This window comes from Myiozetetes cayanensis, unplaced genomic scaffold, assembly GCF_022539395.1.
Source record: "Myiozetetes cayanensis isolate MyiCay16 unplaced genomic scaffold, myiCay2020 scf4, whole genome shotgun sequence".
Lineage (NCBI taxonomy): Eukaryota > Metazoa > Chordata > Aves > Passeriformes > Tyrannidae > Myiozetetes > Myiozetetes cayanensis.
Genome location: NW_026087631.1, coordinates 38,744,273 through 38,760,681, shown reverse-complemented (window position 1 = coordinate 38,760,681; position 16,409 = coordinate 38,744,273). Strand labels below are relative to the sequence as shown.

Genomic DNA, 16,409 nt, shown 5'->3' with positions numbered 1-16,409 from the left:
TGGGGGTCTTATTTTTTCAAGAGGATCTGTAGACTTAAGCCAGTGCAAGGGGATACTTTAGACAGTTTCTGTGATCATTTAATATGCATTTACTGTTATTAGTCATTTACAAAAGCTATAGACCTTCCAGATCTTTGTCCTTCCAGGGGATAAAGCTGAAAGACTAGTTTTGTGCTTATGAAGATAAGTCATTAACCACTGCACCTTGAAATCAGTGGTTCTCTGTGTCACAGCTTAATGTCTACCCAAAACCAAAATAAATTTAAAATATTTCTAGTTTGCTTTTATAGAGTGTGAGTTTGTGAGGACACTTTCACTGTGTTGTGTGAGGTTGCTGTGTAAGCTTGTAGAGAAGACAGTCCTTCAAAGCTGTGCTCCAGTACCATGTCCTATTGTATTGGAGATCTTCAGCTTTTGGTTTAGTGATCCTTTTTTGGTCATGAGCTTCAGATGAGGTGGTAAAATGCTGAAGTCATTTGAACAGGCCCTTGTCCCCCAGTATTCAGACTTCAGTCTGCCAGGAAGAACATCTGAGGAGTAGGAAAATGTGTCATACTATTCATTCCTCTCCTTCCCTCACTCATCTTGAGCTTGGGTTCAAATCAAAACATAAACATCCATATTATGAAGTACCCTAAAACTGGAGTTTCATTTCATAAAATTATTGGGAGAAATTGTTTCCAAAGTTCAAAGTAATTTCATTTTTATTTGGCATTGTCCTGACTCTTGCATGCAATCTAGGTTGTTACTCCCTTAACTGAGTCACAGCTGTCATCCATCCTGCTTTGGAAAACCTGCTCTGTCTAGTTCAAAGGAAGAAGCAGGATCCTATCCACCTAAATGAACAATATTTGGATACTATTACATAACCATTGCACAACCCCAAATAGAAGACATATATATTTCCAGGAAGCTGCCTGAAAACAGCTAACACCAATTGTTTCAGAAGAATATGAAAGCTTGCATGACTCAGTTTCATTTTAGCTTGATTGAGATGGAAGCATAAATGCAATACTCTTCATTTTCCTGTTGATGCAGTAATCATGCATCAAATGTTACAAATCAAAGAGGTTTGATTATATTGGCAGGAAACAGAACCTCTAGATGTTGTCATCAGAATGAAAGTGTGGATCAGTATGGTTTCTCTTATCAGCTTATCAAACAAATTCTCTTATGTTTTTGGATCAAAAATTGACCAAGATAATTCTGCCAGTCAGGTTAGGCAACTTATTTCTACTGTGAAGTAGGAATTTTGTGTACTGAAAGAAAGCTGCTGTCCTACTTTTTATTTTCCTTCATACTGTGGCCTTAGATTTAAATGTTAATCTTGACTGCAGATTTCTCTTGATTTTAATAAAACCATGTTGGTTTCAGAGTTGCTGTTCAACATGGCTGAATGGAATCTTGAATTCAAACATCATTCAGACTAACACATAATGCACAAAAGCTTTGCTTTTTGTAGAATGACATTGCACATTGGGATAACTGGAATGAGGAAACAGATAATACAGGATAAATATCAGTTCTTATTCATAAAGGATGAGGAGATAATTTTTTATGGCAGAAAAAAAAAATGTTTTACATGTTACTTTGTCTTTCCATAATGGTTTTTCCCCTTTATTCACATACATTCAAGCTACATCCAGCAAGTCATCTGGGAACTGCTTAGAACTATTAAACATTTCTGTGGGGAAGACTGGATATGTAATTATGGCAAGTTAGTCTGCTGAAATCAGCGATTCTATAGCTTTTGAAGAAGTTACCATAGGATTTGAGGCTGAAAGATGCATTCAGATTTTGAGTTTCTAGCAACAACAGTGGATTGCCTTCAGAACTCACACATTTATACTGTAGCCGGTTCATAAGGAAATACACTGGCAGTATATAGTTCAGTTGAAACCTTCGGGTTAACCTGAACATACAGAACAGCAGATTTATAACCACTTTTAAGTAGTAACAACCTTTGCACTATTTTTGTATATCCTGTTACAGTTGAGATGAGTTCAAGAAGAATATCAAGCATTCAGACTTTAGTATCACACGTAACACTAGTATTTTTAGAGCTATTAACAGAAGGATCATAGGTTTTAAATTTTGTGTCCACTACTTAACACTCTGTTTCATTTCTAACTTTGCCAAAGCTCTCTGTGCTTGTTCTTATGAAATTAAGAGCATGTGGTGTGATTAGGAATCTTTCCAAATGCAGAGGTGCCACTTAAGACATTAAACATATTTGCATATCCATCCATAAATGATCACATTTGCTGTTAGATTATTGCAGTGATATCTAAGCAGTTATACTACAGGTAAGAATTTGCAAAGGAGAGAATCTGTGCTTGTGTTACTTCACACGTAACTGCTGCTGGATTTTTTTCCCCAATAGCTTCATATATACTCTTAATCAGGTTATTAAAATGCTTTTAATTTAAAATACAAATGTTGCTTTAAAAAAATGGTGTTTTGATTTTTTTCCAATGGTGAAACTAATAGTGAACAAAGAATGACTGATCAGTGTTAACTTTTATAGTTTTGCATCACCAAACAGTGATCCAAGTTGCTGTCTTTCTCCAAACATTAGCTAAATACCATAAAATTTTTAAAAACTATTTATGCACCTGTATTGAAGGATCAATTATATATCCTTCTATGTTTGAGCTGTATAAGGCACTTTGGTAACAGAGTGCAGTCATGACGTTGCTATAAGAATTATCAGCAGAAACTTCATATATCCCTCTGTGATGCATTTCCCAATGAATGGTTATAAGTCTAATGCTTAAAGGGATAAAGATTGTAAGTGAAGGGTAGAAAAATCCAAAGGCGGAAAATTTAGAAGTAGTTACTGCTCCGCATTGCCGTAGATGTAAGTGTTCCCTTTGCAAATAGCCTGTGCAATATTTTCTTGTGCTTTATTTCCCAATTAACTTCTTTTGCCTACAAAGCTATAGAACCCAAATAAACTGAGCTTATGATCCTGGACTCATAGGTAACAACGAGGACTAGTTGGCTCATGGCAACAATGTTTTTTGTGCTCCACAAATCACATGTTTGGGAATGTTAGTAGAATGAAACTCTTTCTGTGGATTTTGGTGGACATTTAAATAGCTTTTGCTTAGGATTGTCATCTGTGTGATAGTTGAATACTTCCCTAATGATTTTCACAATTCTCAGTTCATTATCAGTAAGCTAAGTAAGTTACAGCAGGTTGACATGATTTGTTGAAAATTACCTAACAAGCTAACGAAAGGACAAAAAAAAAAAAAAAAAAAAAAGGTAACACCCCTCTCCTAAGACCTACTTAGTATTTAGATTGAGAGACTTACCTCAGTGCTATACAAAGCACAAGAAAGTTATCTTCTTGAACAGGGGATATCCCCCGCATCCTAATAAGGCTAAGTTGCTAAATGCTTCTACCCTATACTTGTTTCTAATAGAAGAGAGATATTGGTCATGCTGTGCAATATTTATGTGTTTGGTCAGTAAGAGAAAGATGTCATTGTCACAGTGTCTTGCAGTTAAACTCAATTGTGTATTTTTCGTCTTTGCTGGAGCACTCTTGCTCTTTCCACACGTGTTATTTCATTACATTCCTGTCAGCTTTCTCCTGTGGTTCGCTGTTGCTAGACCACTAGAAAATTGCTAGACCTAAAAACTTGCTAGACCCGTAACAAGTGGTCTATAACCATCAGGACATAGACCTAGACCAGTAGCCTGGTATCTGGATCAGATATCCTATCCATGCTATCTGTCCATACAACCTCCTCTGTCTTCTAATCATCCAATGTGTTGTGTGCAGAAATGTGTGAGGTTACCTTGGAGAGGATTTTTTGGTTATTTACTTATTAGGCTAGAGAAGCTTGGACCTAAATATGAAAGGTAGAGAGAGACTCAGTTCAGAGGCATAGCAACCCCTAGATAAAGCTCAAGTAACGAGTTTCCAAAAACATAACAAAAAAAACCAAACCAATTTTCAAGCCCTTAGTTCCTCATTTCTTATGCCATTCTTCTTGCTGAATTCATCCTGCACCTGGCACTAACTCTTGCAGAAATAAAGATGAGTGGTGACTTATGTAAGTAGGCGCATGATCAATAGTAGTGATTTTTGTGGCCCAGCAGAGTTGGGGAAAGAGAAATTGTTTGAATTTTCTAAGACCTTTATGGAAAGCTCTCTTCTGGGGAACCTCTTACTCAAATATTCATGCATTTTATTAACTAAAGAATCAGTATGTTTGGGGAAGACATAATTTTCAAAATACATGTTTCAGCAAGTGGAATTATTCATGCATCCAAATTTGAAGGGTACACCTAATTAAATGTCTTTATTATTTCACTGTGTTGATGAAGACTTATTAAATGGTTTTGCTATTTTAACTGCTTTGAGAACTAACCTACATGTTTATAAATATTGACATACATATCTGAAGGAATATGCACGTAGTTAGGACTTCAGTGAACCATACTGGTTTATACTAGTCTAGTTTTTCTTGCAAGTTGTAACAGATGGGAAGTAGGTAAACAGTCATGTTGCTGTTCCGAATTAAGATGCAGCAATATTAATTAAACTACTAATTTAACCACTCATAGCTCAGAAAAATCAGAAATCCAATGTTTGCCAAGTCATGTTAGAGTTACAGGGAGCATCTGTTTTTATAAAATAATCTGCTGTCATCAATATTTAAAATTTATTACCCATTAAAAAATATTCTGCTACAGTATTTACAGCAATTGTAGGAAAATGTTAAGTTCACAGAGAAACAAATTAACATGGAGGAATGCTAAGCATTACCTCAAGTGCATTAATATAAGTTCTGCTGTCTACATGATAGTGGGGTTTATATACAGTTAGGCATAGATTTATTCTCAGAGTTAATTACTCAATGTTTTGGAAGTCACTTGACATAAATTAGTAAAGGAATCCTTATAATTTGTTGTCTCACAACTGTATTAGTTAGCAGAAGTTCAGAGTATATTAAAAATATTTTAAAAAATGAGTCCTGAAATGTTTTGAGAAATTATATTGTTCTTTGCCTGTTTTGGTTAGGATTGATTTTTATTTGCATAGCTGTATTATTAACAAGAAATGTGTAATTCTACATAATTGTGAATATAAGCTGTCACAGATCTGTTAGTTATATTCTGACTGTATGAAAGTAGCCTTTTATTTAAAACTATGTCCATTGTATTTTGTTATAATTTATACTTTTGGAGTATAATTACATTTTAAGCACAAAATTAGTACATTAATCTACTAGCATATTCAAAGTTATAAAACTTTTATCTCTTCTAGAAAATTGAAAATGGAAGATTTGCAAAACTCAGATATATTGCACATGCTATGGTCAACAGTACAGATCTGTTAATGGTAACCAAAAGGTAAACAGTTTTAACTCTGAATAATATGTACTTAAAACAATCATCTAAATGTACGTGCCTTGATAATTGATGATCAGTAACAGCACTAATCATAATCATTTATGTAGATAAAATAATTGCCTAATGTGCTGTTAATTCATTATCTTCAGCTGTGGCATTGTACTGCAGAAAAGTGTTGAGTGTTATTTTTCTCCTATGTAAGAAGGGAATTTTGGTTTTCTTTAGCTGAGAAGGATTTGCTACAAACCTGGTTAGGGTGAAGTCATCTGAACTGTGGGGTTCACTTATAAAAACTGGCATAATGAAGGAAAAAAGGATAATACCAAAGCAGAGTCAGTGTCTAATAGTGGAGTATCAAGCATTCTTCTCAAAAAAAAAAAAGTACAACTTTTTGTAAAAATACAGCTTGAAGTAGGGTTACAGTTTTGCTGTGAAAGACAGTATTTCAAATAAATTAGAGGAAGGTTCAAAAATTGACTCTTTTGGAAAGTGTACTGTGTAGTTGTTATAGATCGTTACATGAGAACTGTTTTGCAACAAGTGAATTCACTAGAGCTAGGGTAACATGATAACTTTTCAGTATTTTTATACTAATTTTTAAATCATTACTTTTATTTTCTGTTGCCTAGTGGTGTGTTGTTTGTGACAAAAGGGACGTTTGGACAGCTGATATGTGAATGGCAATACACTTACGATGAATTTACCAAAGAACCATTCATTGTTGATGGTCGGAGATTGCGCATTGAAGCCAAGGTACGTTAACCTTGCCATGTTTTGTTGTCTTTTTTTGTTAACTGCTTATAAAATTGAACTTTGAATTTCTTCTCTCTCTCTTTGAATTCTTGATCTCTTTTATAATTGAGATACACTCAGAAAAGGGAGTTGAAATTTGGCATGGGCAAACTCAGATAACTAGCTTCTGATTTTTCTAAGCAGGATGGTGACTTGGTGTTTGCAGATGAAATTCCTTGAGCCCTGGGAATTTTTTTGTTGGTATGGACCAGTTCATGTATTCATAGTCTGGAAAACGGTGATACGACAAAAGGCTCAGAAGATTGCAGAATATTTTTACTGTGCTCTCTGACACTGTGGAAATATGCCAATATGCAGACTTCTACTTTGTTGCAATCCTATTCAAATATAACAGAGCAATAGCTTGCATGTGCTAGCTTCAAAGTTGTTTTTTTTTTCATTTGCTAGTAATCAAATTCTTCAAAAATACAGTAAGGTTTTCATATCTTAAAAAAACCCATCATGACATATATTTATCTCTTTCAATACAATTTGAAGAACGTTGCTCTTAGTTTCAATTTTTGCTTTGAAAAAAATCCTTAAATTTTCTTTCCCTGGTAGAATTGCAAAAGACAGAAGGAGATGACCACCAATGACTGAGTGTACTTAAAATGGCAGTTCTATAACAGTATTTCTTAAATTCTTGTTGAAATGGTAACTGAATTTAATGTCAATCAATAAATTTACCTGACAGTGGTTTGTTTCTGTTTTTAATAAGCTTCATGTGTATAATTACACATATTGGTTGTCAGGACAGTCTTGACAGTGTATGAAGTAATTCAATTTTTCACTCAGATTATTTGTTTCTGTTGCAGAGAGCATGAAAGGCAGAACCATATTGGTTTGGAATCCTCCAAACTGGATTTCTGACTGCAAGTGAACTTTTACAGGATGAAATAATTCTTAGCATTTCTGCCATTTCAGACAATGCTGAATAACATATCCATCTTTACCCCTACACAGCAGTCATTTCAGAATCCATTCATATGTCTGCAGTATGCTCTTTACTGAAATCTGTGGTTGAAAATTGTATTTTGCAAATAACTCCTTATGTTTTTCTTTATGAAGCCAAAGTTGCTATTTTCACTGCCTAAGAACTCTACTTCCAAGTCAATATTGGTGGAATGTCCACTGAAGTAATGACTTAGAAGAAATGAAAAATTAAAACCTTAGGGAGTAATAGATTTTATTACTGCACATATTCCATTATCTGCCTTCCATTCCTATGCACTTCTATAGTCCCCTCTCCAGGGACTCCATGGTAAAAAGGGAAGTCTGTTACTGCTGGAGTGTTCCACTCCACTGTGCTTTCATGCAGAAAATGATGTTTCTCAGGGTGTGTGCATGCGATGCGAACATACTCAGGTTAGTGCAATGGGTACACGTGGCTGTCTGAACCATCATGTCTGTCTTAATAGTAAATAACTTCTTAGTCTTAAAATCTGAATAAACTTAATTTCAATTCTGAATTACTGATTTGGGTTTGTCTTTTTTTTAGGAACGAGTTAAGTCAGTGTTCCATGCCAAAGAATTTGGAAAAATTATTAATTTTAGAAGTCCAGAGGATGCTAAGGTAAAGTCAAAATATTATTAAAATTATACTGTGCTAAATTTGGCTTAAAAAGTAAAACAAATATTCTTAACCTGAAACTGCTATATGTATCTAAAATTCAGTATTTCCACATATGCGTTATAGAATTGGAAATAGCAATGACCTATTCAGTACTGAATTTCAAAAATACTCAATTTCAACATCAAACTTGTCCCTATGTAGATCTTTGAAATTATAACTGTCTGTCTAAAGACTGATTTAACAGTACTGCTAACAGAAACTAAACAATCTAAGATATGAATTAAAATATTACATTTTAATAGAACCAAAATATTTGTAAATTACTCTTAGTTTTATTACACGGGTTGGGAAGAGGTGGGGTGTTATTGCTCTGTTCCTCAAAATGCGGTTTTGGTTGAAGAATGAGGAAACTCCTTAATAAAAATACAACTTCTCTATTTGATATATGATATTGCTGCTATTATTGTACACCTTTTCTCTTCATTTTGACATTATTTTTGTCTGTAGTGGAGAAGTATGAGTGTTTCAGGTCTGCTGTCAGAATTATGAGGTAGCTGAGTTGTGAAGGACCTGCCTTGTTTTTATTAGTACAGCTAATAATTTTCACAAACAATAAATTAGTCTTGTATATATTGTGGTGGGATATCGTTCCCTGGGACCATGATTTGAAACAAGTTGTGGAAGTTGCATCCTGTCATTAGTTTAAGTTGCTTTTGCATCTTCTCATCAATTTAAGTTGCCTTTGTCTTCATGGAGGTAGTTTCTAATCACATCTAAGTGATAATATTTGACTCTTACTTCAGAAAGGTAGGAGCCTCCTGTTGAATTTAAGTTGCCTGTAATCTTTGGAGGTACTGAGGTTCTCTCTCTTTTTTTTTTTTTTTGGCTGTGGTGGAACAGGGGCAGGCAGTGCTGAGGTCCAATAGTCTTTCTGGGAAGGGGATCCTATCTATGCCCCAGCTAAATCAAGAACAATTCTAAAAGTCAAATTAGCACATCATATCATGTATGCCATAAGTCTTAAGTAAGAAAAAGAAAGCTGAAAAAATTGAGTACACTTTTCATAAAAATACTACTTTGTGTATTTTCCTGGAAAAGCTCAGGAACCTGACAAAACCAACTAACTGGTCTGTCAATAGGAGGAGGTAGAATCTGATCCAGTAACAGAATCTGATTTCTAATAATCCACTCATCTTCCTGCAAAACAGTATGCACACTTCTTAGGGCAGCTCCTTTGTATAACTACATGTCCTACTCCAGATTTCCATCTCATTGTTTTTTACTGTAGAAAGACTTCTATTGTTTCTTTTTCTCCACACAGTGGATACTTTCTAAACTGGAAGAAGTGAGAGAGAATCAACCAAAATTGTAATGAATGGAAAAACACCAAGATGAGAAGAACACTGAACAGCTACCTTTTAATTCCTCTTTAACAAGCAGAACTTGTTGAATATCAGCAACAAAAGCAAAAACAAGAAGGAAGGAAGATTTATCAAATTGTTTATTATGGTCACAACAGTCTATGGCTAAATCACAGAACTAGATGATGTTAAGTTAAAAAAATACCTAATGATGAAAAAAGATTCTGCCAAGTTTGGGCTTGGTTTTCTGTGTTTTTTTATATAAGATTCCAGATTTCATTTTTTATATAAGCAGCATAAAGTGAATTTGTCTTAACCTTTGATAATGAAATTGGAATAATTCTTATGATACTATTCAGAGCAAATGTTTCAGTTTTGATTTGATTCTGAAAATAATTACTTAGTTTATATCTTGGTTTTAATGTGACTTGAGGCTGTGTTGAAATACAAATTTCTTTGTCAAAGGAAATGTTAATCATTAGTATTACAACTCAAAATTAAGGAAGGAGGCTACCGATCAGAGAAGTTGAATTTAGGTGATCACAGGAGGGGCTGCTTATTTGACAATATTATTTTCTTTTTGTAAATGAATGGACCAGGTCATGGTTGATTTACAATACAGTACTGCTTTTAGTGTAAACTTTTTTAATCCTACTTAAGGAAATGTTGCAGCACCTCTGTCTGTACTGACAGAAAATATAACAGTTTACAAAAATGTGTAATGGGGAGAATTAATATTTCTCTGCACTAAAAAATATTCATAAAAGCCTATTATTTTAAATAGAAGTTACTTACAGTCTTGCAAATCAAGGAGGAGTTGATGGGGTTATAAGTGCACTGTTGCATACCAAAAATAAATGCCTTGAATTACGCAATATTGTGTGCTAAGCAAGTGACTAATGAAGTCAGGTTTATATTAAATAATAAATATAATATGTCACAGTTGCTTTTATCAACTTTTCTTACCCAATGAAACTGTTTTGTTTCATACCCAGACAGCAGAATTTTGATAGTTTGAATGTCTACAATTCTATTTGCTTCTTAGATGTGGTAGTCATAGTGTTGTTGAATGGCTGTTTCCTGCAGTTGATACAGAAAGTACATGAAGCAGTACAGTGTTACGTGAAGGCTTCCATAAATTCCAGTATCAAAGTCTGCAAAACATCTGGTACATATAGAAAGTTCCTGCTGCCAAAGTATGATTTCTAAACAATAGTTTAGAATATTTATAGCTACAGGATAGAATTCTGACGTTGCTGGTGATGCTTGAGATATCCGAATGGTTCCATTTTTATAAAACCTTAAACAACTAACATGCTATCCTATAGTTGCAGATCTTTAATTTACTGTAAGTCTTGCCATTGGTGTTGAGTAACCATTTACTGAGTACAAAATTCATGTAGTCTTGCAATTTTCCCTGTAAATTGTAAATTGAAACAAAATAAGAGAATTCCAGAATATTACAATGATTGTGTTACTCCACTTGTTTGTGCACCAAGCACATACCAAGAGTATGAACTCAGGTTATCATGCCAAACTTGCATACTTTACCTTAGATAAGTAGTGTTTTTAAATGCTCTGAGTACCATTCTCTATCTGTCATTTGGTTTTATTCTGTCATTTTCATCTTATGCATGATAGTTCAATTAATAGCCTTATTATTTTCTTGATTAGTTTGTGGTCTCTTCTCTATCCACAGCATTTAAAGAGTATCTGCTGCAACTTTCACTTACAATACCTCTTGTTTCCATTTGTTTAGCTTTTCGATTTAACTGATTCTATGTATTTTCTTCTGTTTCTGTTTTAATTATTTCTTACATTTATTTTGTCAACAAACACTGATTCTCAAATCTCATCTGGCTCTTCAGTAATATTGGAGCAGTTTAATCATTAATGTTGAAAGATTTATTTAAAATATGCATATTTGTGGTTAAGCAGCTCATGTTTTGGAAAAAGTAAGAATTCCCCCCAAATTCCACTTTCGTTATAGAGTATAAAATATTTTGATCTTCTCTGCTTACTGAAAGCCTTAACACAAGAACTGAGATGTTCAAAAGTCAATGTGGGACCTTTCTACCATCTTCCTTTTGTCTCCACTTGTAACAACAGCATGACTTTCTATAGTTCCCTGTTCTAGTCAGGATATTTTCTGTATTTCCCGATTCTAGTCAGTAAATTGCTTTTTTTCCTTAAACTTTCTCCATACAGTCATGAATGGATTTCACCATTTATTTGCAAACACCAGTTGTCTCTTTTAACTATATATCACCCCAGGGCAAAGAGAAAGGTATTCAGACTTGTGCCATTGTGTAATTTTCTGGATTGCTGCAGGTTGTTTGAGATGTCCACTCTGCTGTGCCTCATTCCTTATTGCAGTATGCGTATTTTTTTCAACAAGAAGGCAGATTAGGTATATGAATTTTTATTGAAAGTGTATATGCAATTACAAAAGGGGATCTCAATAAATATTAAAATGTAGGCATAAAGTTCTGTCCACTGTGGTGATTAAAGTGTTATCACGGCCTTTACTGAAATGCTGAAGAACGGTTTCTCTTCTAGATGACTGTTACGTAAATTTAATAAATTTGAAAAACGTCACTTGGGTTCTCAATTTGCTAAGGGTTAGAATTACCTTTAAGAAACTGCTGAAACTTTCTTAAGTCTAGTTGTTGCATCTCTTTTTGTTCAGCTGCATGACTTTCATGGCATGGCTCTCTTGGTTTCCACACCTACCTTCCCCCTGCCAACCTCTTCTTCATCTTGAATAAAGTGAAACTGAATTTTATTTTACTGAAATGTGATTATTATTTGTTTTCTATATATACTGCTTTAATTAACAAGTAATACCATTACTCAGAATTTTGTAGGTCAAGTCAAATCCTGTGTCTGAGAACTAATGGTCAAACTTCTGTTGTAGCCATCTTAGTGAAAGTAGAAGTATAGACTTTAGCATTTATGTTTGGCTTATTGTGAAGACAAATTTTTAATAACTGGATTAACATGTATAAGCTTCTTTTAACATTGTTTTGTTGTTGCTGGTTTTTTCTTCTGTTGCTGCATTGAAAAAACAAAGATGATGTTGTCAGATTATAGAAGCATAGACTGTCCCTGCTGTGTGCAGGGGCACCATCCACTAGACCAGATTGCTAAAGCCCCCATCCAACCTGGTCTTAAACATCTCCAGGGAAGGGGCTTCAATACCTACTCTGGCCTACTCCGGTGCCTCACCACCCTCACAGGAAAAAACTTCTTTCTAAAATCTAATCTGAACCTACCCTCCTTCAGTTTGAAGCCATTCCCCCTTGTCCTGTCACTACATACCCTTAATAATTCCTTCCCAGCTCTCTTACTTTCCAGTACCCCCTTAAGTGCTGGAAGGTCTCCCTTGAGCCTTCTTTTCTCCACGCTGAACCTCCCCAACTCTGTCTTCATAGGAGAGCAGCTCCACCCCTCAGACCTGGCCTTCCTCTGGACAATCTCCAATTTCCGGTAGGATTACTCTTCAGTTCGGGATGCCAGAGCTGGCTGCAGTGCTCCAGGTGGGGTCTCACCAGGGTGGAGCAGAGGGGCAGAGTCACCTCCCTCACCTTGCTGGCCACACTGCTTTTGGTGCAGCCCAGGATACGAGTGGCTTTCTGGGCTGCAAGCTGCGTGAACGTTGCTGGCTCATGTTCAGCCTCTCATACACCAACATCTTCCAGTCTTTATCAGACGTGCTCTCACTACGTACTCCTCCTAGCCTGTACCTGTGCTTGGGCTAACCAAATTCTTATGTAATCTTTTGTTTGTTTGTTTGTTTGAAAAAAATTATTCTTACAAATGGATTTAGGAATTTTCTGGCCAGTATGCCAGAAAATCTATGCAGTATATCTATCCATCACCTAGGAGCCTAAATTTTATTTGATCTATGCAAGTATGATCTGGATCCCAGTTTTTGCTTTTGTGACTTCAAGAATCTAAAGCTCACTAACAACAAGAGGTGTAAAGAGGTGTTGATTGTCTTCAAGGTAAATCTGGAACAAGAATTCTAAATATTATTTTAATACTTCAAGAGAGGAGTAAATTTGTTTTAAGTCTCCTCCTACAAGGTGTAAAAGAATGTCCTTGGAATTTATTAACTCAGTACCTCTTGATCAATACATCAAAAGCTGAAAAAAATATGCTTGCTGAAGCAGGCATGATGAGATAGGTCTAATAAGAAAAAAGCGAAAAACCCCTCAATTCTTTTTTTGCTGGATGTCTTCAAGTTTTTTTATCTTTGTGCATTTTCACTCCTTGTTGCATCAAACAGATTGAAAACTATGTGCAGAAGTTCATCTTGGTACCTGCCCTCATGGAAGTTTTTTATTGATTGTGAAATGTGAAAGAAAACATTCTTGTGCTGCAAAACCCTGTCTCACCATCTGCAAAGCTTGTGCTCCAGCAAAGCCAGGCTTCAATATTTATGGTGCCAATGTGTTATTCACATAGACAGCAAATCTTGACTCAAGATACGAAACCTCTAAGAGTTTAAATGCATTTTTCCAGAAGTTCCCAAGGAGCTCAAACTGGGTCAAGCAGTTTGAGTGTTTGGGCATTTCATATGCTTTCTTATATTAAATCTACTGCCCTAGAAAGAGTATTTCTGTCGGTGTCTTTTTAGTGTGACTGGAAGTTCTTAAGTAAAACTCCAATATCTGCAGATTTTTTGACAAGAAATGACTTTGAATTATCTTTTGAGAAGCAATGATTAATTTAGGACAGGAGGTTTAAGGACATATCATGACATCAGGACTGCAAGAGGAGGGTGGAGGTGACATGTTCGGAACGTGGACAATATTCTTACAAGACGTGCTGTTTTATTCTGTGCCTTCTGTCACCCTCCCGTGGCTGCTTGTCATTCAACAAGTGGCACTGTACCCTGTACCTCATCCCAGGACGTACTGCACTGTTCCCTCAGTGTGGAGTACTGCCATCCACTCCAGTATAGACACAGTGTTAAAGGTCAATGTCTTTCCCTCACAGAAAACATTAAAGCATTGTAAGAACAGGCTTCTACTGCTTGTTCCAACAACAAAGAAAGGGCAGGTAACTCAAATGTTAGGCTGTTTTCTCCTGGACACACTACTTTTTCTGTGCTGCTGGGAAAAAAGGGGTCTGTATTGTTTGATGTGTGAAATGGCAAGCATTTTTTATGGGTAGTGAAAGGTCAGGGTGTGCTTTTCACAGGGCTGAGCTGTGAAAACTATCACCTGGCTGAATACACAAAAGCACTGCTCAAGCTGAAAAACCAGTAGAACTTAACTTTTTTCCATGCTGCACAGAAATTACTATTTTATGCTCATAGTAAAAACTATTGATATAACATTTCCTATTGGAAAAATGGCATTTTTATTTATTTGAATACAGAATCTCAGCACATCTTTTTAGCTTAATGGCTAGTGTTAAGAGGCTGTTCTGCTAAAATGGTCTCCTGACCAGTGCTGCCAAGTTAGCTGATTAAGTGCCAATGACTACCACAAATTTTACATGTGTAAGATTGCCCTCATGTCTTTATTAATTTTGTCTAGAATGTTTAACCCAGGGAAGGAGAACTGACTGTTCTGTTAATGGCGCTGACATTTTAGTGGAGTAATTTGTAGTTGGGCAGGGAGGGATGGAGATGGGAAAATGTCTGGAAATCATCGAAAGGAGAGCCTTTACTGCTCTCTAATCCATGGAAAACTACCCATGAAGCTTAATGACAGCAAAATGCAAAGTGCAAAAAGCAAGTTATGTTAGTGACATAGAGGAATTTAAGGCCTAGTTTATTGCAGACAACTGTTCCTGATCTCTCAGTGAATACTGAGAATGTTTGTTAAATGCCTTGTGTTTGAGAAATATTATTGTAAGGCATTTGAACAAAAAGGCAGTGATATGCAAGAGTCACCAATATTTAACTTTTTGTAATTTGTTAAATACTGTGGGTTAAGGAAGAAAAATGTGGGCAGTATCTAAACAAGCTAATTTCATATTTAAATGTCAAATCACCATAAAGGTGTAGTCTCTTGCTGACATTTTCTCATTCATATGTTAGTGGAACAAAAACTATTACACTGCTTTCTAAAATGTGTGGAATATGCTTTTTTCAATGGTAAATCTCACAGGTCAAAGTAAATTTTTACAAAAACCTATTGAAATTATCCAGCATATATTAGTAACTTGCCACACTATTGCCAAATAGTATCAAATACCATAAGAGATTAAGTTTTCCAAAACACAGAGAGTAAGCAGGATTCTCTTTGGCCAAGAAGGGGGCATGTATTTTCTCTATAGCTATTAAATTATTGTAATGATTTTAATTATTGATTGTAGGAGCTAATGTAGAATCATAGAATCATTTAGGCTAGAAAAAACTTCCCAGGTAAGTGAATCCAATCTTTGACTGATAACCATCTTGTCAACTAGACCATAACCCTAAGTGCCACATCCAGTCGTTTCTTGGAACACCTGCAGGGATGGTGACTCCCCCAAATCCATGGGGAGCCTCTTCCTGAACCTCTCCTGGCACAGCTTGAGGCTTGATATATGTCTTGCAGAACAATACTGTATTGAGTACTAGAATACATCTGTGATAATTTTCGTAGTCTTTTTGGTGACATTAAGCATCGGTAACATTTGCTAGGGAAGGTTATTCAGGCTGCTTTTATAACTTCGAGCTTTTATATAGATAACAAGTTATAAAAATGAATGCAAAACTATACTGTGGGTTTTTACTATATAAAGAGTTGTATTAATAGCCATATTCCCTAAGTTCCCCCTATATCTTTCTCTTAAGATGAAAGATGAAAAAGGTGCTCCTTCTCATTAATAAATTGTGATTGTGAGACTCTAATGGTAGTGCAGTGGCTACAAGAAATCACTTAAGACCGTGCCCACAATTTTCCAGTAAAACCCCAAAGTTTCAGCAAAACTGAGTAACTTAAGTTTGTATTTTAAAGGATACTGTAGAAAAACCTACATACCAAATATATTGCATAATTCTGATTTCTGTGTTCAATGAGCAAAACCTAACTGGTTTAAATTTTAGCTTTTGTGAAGATATTCTGGGATAAATGCATACCTGTATAACTAGAAAATAACTAATTAGATGGAAATACATGATTTTCTCTTCTAAATCTGTTTAATTTAAGAACAAAGTGACTGAAGTACTCAGAAACCAGGTGTATCTAATGACACTTTCAAATAAGACCTTTCTTTCTTCCTTCCGTTCTACAACAAAAATTAATATGAAGCTACACTCTCTAGACAGAAGCATACACAAATCACATCAGCTAGAGATCAGAAAGGTTTTT

At 35.3% G+C, this 16,409-nt stretch overlaps 1 protein-coding gene across 4 annotated transcripts in view; it reads left to right on the top strand.

The window, feature by feature from the left end:
- The window catches only part of VPS13A (vacuolar protein sorting 13 homolog A), a 100,168-nt gene extending 88,286 nt beyond the window's left edge, over positions 1-11,882 (top strand). For all 4 annotated transcript variants that reach the window (XM_050329676.1, XM_050329675.1, XM_050329674.1 and 1 more), the window contains 4 exons: positions 5,285-5,370; positions 6,000-6,123; positions 7,661-7,735; positions 9,057-11,882. In XM_050329676.1, the coding sequence (XP_050185633.1) occupies positions 5,285-5,370; positions 6,000-6,123; positions 7,661-7,735; positions 9,057-9,107 (336 nt within the window). In that variant the 3' untranslated portion in view covers positions 9,108-11,882. The remainder of the gene's footprint in view (positions 1-5,284; positions 5,371-5,999; positions 6,124-7,660; positions 7,736-9,056) is intronic.
- The last annotated feature ends 4,527 nt before the right edge of the window (positions 11,883-16,409 follow it).